The 4,887-nt window shown below is 57.3% G+C and overlaps 1 protein-coding gene across 1 annotated transcript in view; it reads right to left on the bottom strand.

Annotated features, from left to right (window-relative positions):
- The window catches only part of TACC1 (transforming, acidic coiled-coil containing protein 1), a 17,596-nt gene extending 12,797 nt beyond the window's left edge, over window positions 1–4,799 (bottom strand). The window contains exon 1 of the mRNA XM_009993262.1: window positions 4,625–4,799. Within this exon, the coding sequence (XP_009991564.1) occupies window positions 4,625–4,799 (175 nt within the window). The remainder of the gene's footprint in view (window positions 1–4,624) is intronic.
- Between the last annotated feature and the right edge of the window lie 88 nt (window positions 4,800–4,887).

Raw genomic sequence — 4,887 nt, 5'->3', positions numbered from 1 at the left:
GCAGCCCGAGCTGCCCTGCCCTGGCACGGCGGGCTCAGCACAGGGTATCTGGCCGCACGTTCCGCTCAGGCTGACGTCGCTAACGACTTCTTTCCTCTCTCGGCTTTCCGCTTCTGTTTAACAGCCGTTGATCTATTTTTAAATGTATTCTGTTAAGAATTAGCATCCCGGCAAACGCCGGAAAACACGTGCCCTGCATCAGGGCAACAGCAGCAAAAGCTGATGACTCTGCTCCCATCACTGATGGTTCCAGATTTGGTGCTCCTGCTCATTTCCTTGCACGGAACATCTCCTGGCAGATGACTGGAGATTATTTTAGCCAGAAAAGAACAGAATCACAGCCTCCGCCATCCAAAAACTGCCAGAGTGATCCTGAACGGGCATAAAGCTCCACCCCCAGCAACTGGGGCAACGGGACCAGCTGGATTTCTGTCCCCGGCAAATATCTGGTCCCTGGGCTAATCCAGGACACAGAGCCAGCAGCCCTGACTCAGCTGATGGCTTGTGGTTGACATAATTGATCTCAAGGATGCTAAAAAGCCATGGAAATGAATCATGAGGGGCTGTGTGCTCCCTGAGACTGCAAAAAAAAGCTCCCTCGGACTGCAGAAAAGCTCCCTCCAAATAGACACTGTCTTGCTGCCCCAGAAAAGCATCAATAAACACAAATCCAGTGGAAGTGTACTTGGAGTGCAGCCAGAAAACACTCTGAGGCAGAGCCTGCCAAGCCCTCTCATCATTAGGAACCAGGAAAACCTCCCTACCAGACCCCAAAGAAAAGTTTATTACTCTTGCTGTGTTGCTCAGATGTTTTAAACCTCACCGAGACAGCCCTGAATAGAAGAGCAGACTTCAAAGTCAGGGCAAAAGGCACCTTTTAAATGCATTTCACATTCCCACCGGAAGGTTTTGCAGCCGCCGTTCTCACAGACATGAGCCCATCCTGGTTTCTAACCCAAGCAACGAGTAATTACTTCTGGAATAACAAGCAGTCGGCATGCAAACCACTGCTCCTTGCTGCGGGTGTCTGCAGGGCGGGGAGGGGAGGGATGGTGTGTGTGACCACTGCTCACAACAGCCACTTCTTCACAAAAATGAGAACTGCCTGCCCAGGTCTTCCAGTTCTGTGATTCACTTGTTTTCTGCACCCGAGACAGCCCAGCTCCTCCACTCAGACACCCAGCCTCCAGCACAGCCCGCCTGCTCAGCCAGTCTGGGACGCTGAGGAACTGGAATATACTGGAAGAGTTGGGGGGTGGGTGAAGGACTGACTGCTCAAGGAGCTTGCCACAGGAACCCCATCCATGTCCCAGCATGAACACGGACCTGCCAGCAGCAAGGCATGCTCAGTGAGCCCAGGACCAGCCCCAAACACAGACCCAGTTGCGGGCAGGATCCCTGACAACGGCAGCTGCCCCAGCAGTGCAGACGGGCCCCTGGTCCTGCTCTGGACACAGGGGGGACAGTGCAGAGGGAGAGGGGAGATTTTATACTGGCCAAAGGAAATGGTACAGATTGTGTTGCACAGCAGGAGCAGCACTCGGTGTGTGTGCATTACAGTCCTTGTCCTGCTCCTCCTGAGCCTGAAGGGAAACGCAAACAGCGACTACCCAAGGAGCCTTCCTGCCACCCCTGGCTCCCCGGGATGAATCACTGAAACTTGGCAGCAGCGCCGCGATGCAAAAGGCTCCGCGCCCTCCTCATCCCACACACCGCAGCCAGGCGGGGCAGCCGGGATCCCCGGCACGGCCCTGAGTGCCAATCGCCCGGGAGAACAACCCGCCAGTGTCTGCAGCCCCAGACAGGGTATCTGGCCGCACGTTCCGCTCAGGCTGACGTCGCTAACGACTTCTTTCCTCTCTCGGCTTTCCGCTTCTGTTTAACAGCCGTTGATCTATTTTTAAATCTATTCTGTTAAGAATTAGCATCCCGGCAAACGCCGGAAAACACGTGCCCTGCATCAGGGCAACAGCAGCAAAAGCTGATGACTCTGCTCCCATCACTGATGGTTCCAGATTTGGTGCTCCTGCTCATTTCCTTGCACGGAACATCTCCTGGCAGATGACTGGAGATTATTTTAGCCAGAAAAGAACAGAATCACAGCCTCCGCCATCCAAAAACTGCCAGAGTGATCCTGAACGGGCATAAAGCTCCACCCCCAGCAACTGGGGCAACGGGACCAGCTGGATTTCTGTCCCCGAGAACAGGGTTTGATGCATCCAGGTCACCCCGCAGCTGCCCGCAGAGCTGCCAGCCCCGCACTCACCAGTTTCCTGACCCTGTTTACTGCCAAGGCAGAGTGAGACCTCAGCTGTGAGACAGACAGGGCTCTGTTCCTGCCAGTCCCCCCGTGTGCCCTCCCGGCGCTGGTGCCCCTGCACACCAGCACGGGCAGCAGCTTTTCCTCAGCCAGCCCCGGGCAGCAGCTCTCCCCGCAGCCGCTCCGCCGCCCCGCGCGCCTTTCCACCCGCGCCCCTCCCCCCCCGGCGCGGCGGCTGAGGCTGAGCTGCAGCACGGGAAAGGGCACAGGCTGCTGCAGAGCAGCACGGGGGCTGAACGTGTAGATCACCCAAAGGACACTGACTGAGCGGCCCTCCTGCACACCACGAACTCACAACTGCACCCGGGAAATCCCTTCTCCACCATTTCAGAGACACGGAAGGGATGCAGCCAGAGCCCCGGGCAAGGAAGGGATGGAGCTGGGAGCAGAGGCACTGCAGGTTCAGCCCTGCTGTCTCCAGCATCCTGCTCTCCACCAGCCAGTGTGGAAAAACAGCCTTTTCCCGAGATCATCCCCTCAGCCCCACAACACTGTGACCTTTGTGCGTGGGGGGCCGGGAGCAGCTGGTTCCCTTGCTGCCTTGCTGGGCTGGCTCCAGGAAGGGCTCATCAGGCAGCAGGGGCACATCCTCAGTTTGGTGATGGTGACTCTCTGGAGTCTGAGCCAAGGCAGAAGCCTGGGCAGAAAAGATTCTCATACTTGCTAGGAAAGCCTTTCTCTCCCCTCACCTCCTGCCCAGACAGAATCCCCCAAAATAAAGGTGCCTCTATCATCCCTCTTAAAAGGGAAGGATTATTCCAAGAGCTGCTATTATTGGAAGCATGAACCAGGCTCTCTCTCCATCAAGGCAAAAAAACCCAGTGTTTTCCACGTGGGTGGATGGGCACCCAGGTCCATCCCAACAGTGAAACAACATCACAGGAGATAGGAGAGACAGAGCACCCTGCCACTGCCAAGGTCACGCAGCACTTGGGCTCCTGCACAGGCAGGACCCAGGGTCTGGTTCGAGCTCTGCAGCCAGCAGAGCAGTGAGCTGCCAGCCCTTGCTGTCCACATTCAAGAGCAGCAGGATGCTGCAAGTCCCACAGCAGGGCCCTGCAGCAGCCAGCCAGGGCAGAGGGTGCTCAGGATGGCCTGTCCAGGACCCCCAGCCCTCCCATGCACTGCCCCATGCCCTGGACAGACTGCCCTCCCCCTGAAACCTCTGGGTCTCAAAGATGTCCTGACATTGCCCAGCCACCCTGCTCTGCTTGAGAGAGCAGAGGAAAGGGGAGGTCTCCTCCCTGCCCCAGACCTGATAACCTCAGGAGTTATTGCAGAGGTTTCAGACCTTCAAAGCCTCCTCTCAGCAGCATGAAAACAGACAAACAGCAAGCTCATCCACAGGGACCAACCACGATCACCCCTGGAGAGAAGAGTACGACAGTGGGGGGGGAGGTTGTGCACAAAAGGCCAAGGGTTAATGGGGAGCTGTGCTCAGAGGACCAACAGCCATGTGAGATGCAAGGACAAACCAGCTACAGCACAGGATGCTGCTGGCAAAGCAACCTCCTGTGTTTTCAGCAGATCCCTCACAATTTCTCCAGACATGGAGTTTGGCAGCATCAAGCTTTTGCATTTTTAACAGCAGCTACAGAGCAAAGACCCACGGCTGCTAACCCCGGGGGAAGGGACCTGTGCTATGAAACCTCCACCACTGACCAGCCATGAAGAGGTCAGAAACCCAGCACCACATCATCTCCCATGTGAGGGGCGAGGGTGAGTGGCACGTGAGGGGCACGTGGGGCAGCTCCCCCCAGCTGGCATCCCACTCCTCACAGCAGGTTTTTTTCCCAAGCCCTGCCCTGTGTGTGAGGGAAGTGGCAAAGGGCACTTCTGACTAAACGATTCACAAAAAAACTGGGCTCTTCTTGGTCAGCCCACATCAGCCATCTCAGCAGCCCTGGAGCAGCAGCTCCCCAAGCCCGGTGGGCAGAGCTCTGCCCCCTGCAGCCCCTCACTTCCTCCCAGCCCAGGGCCAGCAGAAAACTGTGACCCCTGGTTGCAAAACAGCACAACGACAATTTTGCACTGCATAGGTGTGAGCCGAGGAGGGGGCAAATTGCCTCTTCTGAGCCTGCAGTGCAGCCCCTTCCCTCCAAAGCTATTAAATCACGTCAGCATTTCAGTCAAGCCAGAGAACACCACACAGCCCTAAGCAGGGGTATCTGAACCATCCAGGCCACGGACCACAAAAAACATGGCAGGCATTATTCAGAACAAGGCACTTCTCCTTGACCCCACCCTGCCCTTCCTCCTCCCGAGCAGAGAGCCGAAAGCAGAAGGTTCACAGTGGCTCTTTACCTGCGCTCCCGGGCTCGGGCTCCGGCGGTCCCGGCGGCGGCTCGGAGAGCTCCCTTAGTGCTGAGCGGGTCGGCGTTTCTGCTTCGGGGGTCTCAAAATTACCTTCGGAGTCCGAGCTGCCGAGTAGGGGGGGAAAAGAGTGAGGAATTACCGCCTTCAAGGCCAGCTCTGACATCCTCCAGGCTGCCCGCACAGCCAGCAGGGCCGGCCCTGGGCCTCCGCTCGCTCCTGCCCGGCGCGAGACGCCACGAAAGCGAAAAGGG

The sequence above is a fragment of the Chaetura pelagica genome, unplaced genomic scaffold, assembly GCF_000747805.2.
Source record: "Chaetura pelagica isolate M959 unplaced genomic scaffold, ChaPel_1.0 scaffold302, whole genome shotgun sequence".
Classification (NCBI taxonomy): Eukaryota; Metazoa; Chordata; class Aves; order Apodiformes; family Apodidae; genus Chaetura; species Chaetura pelagica.
Note: the sequence above shows the minus strand (reverse complement) of the source record. Positions and strands in the feature narration are given on the sequence as shown.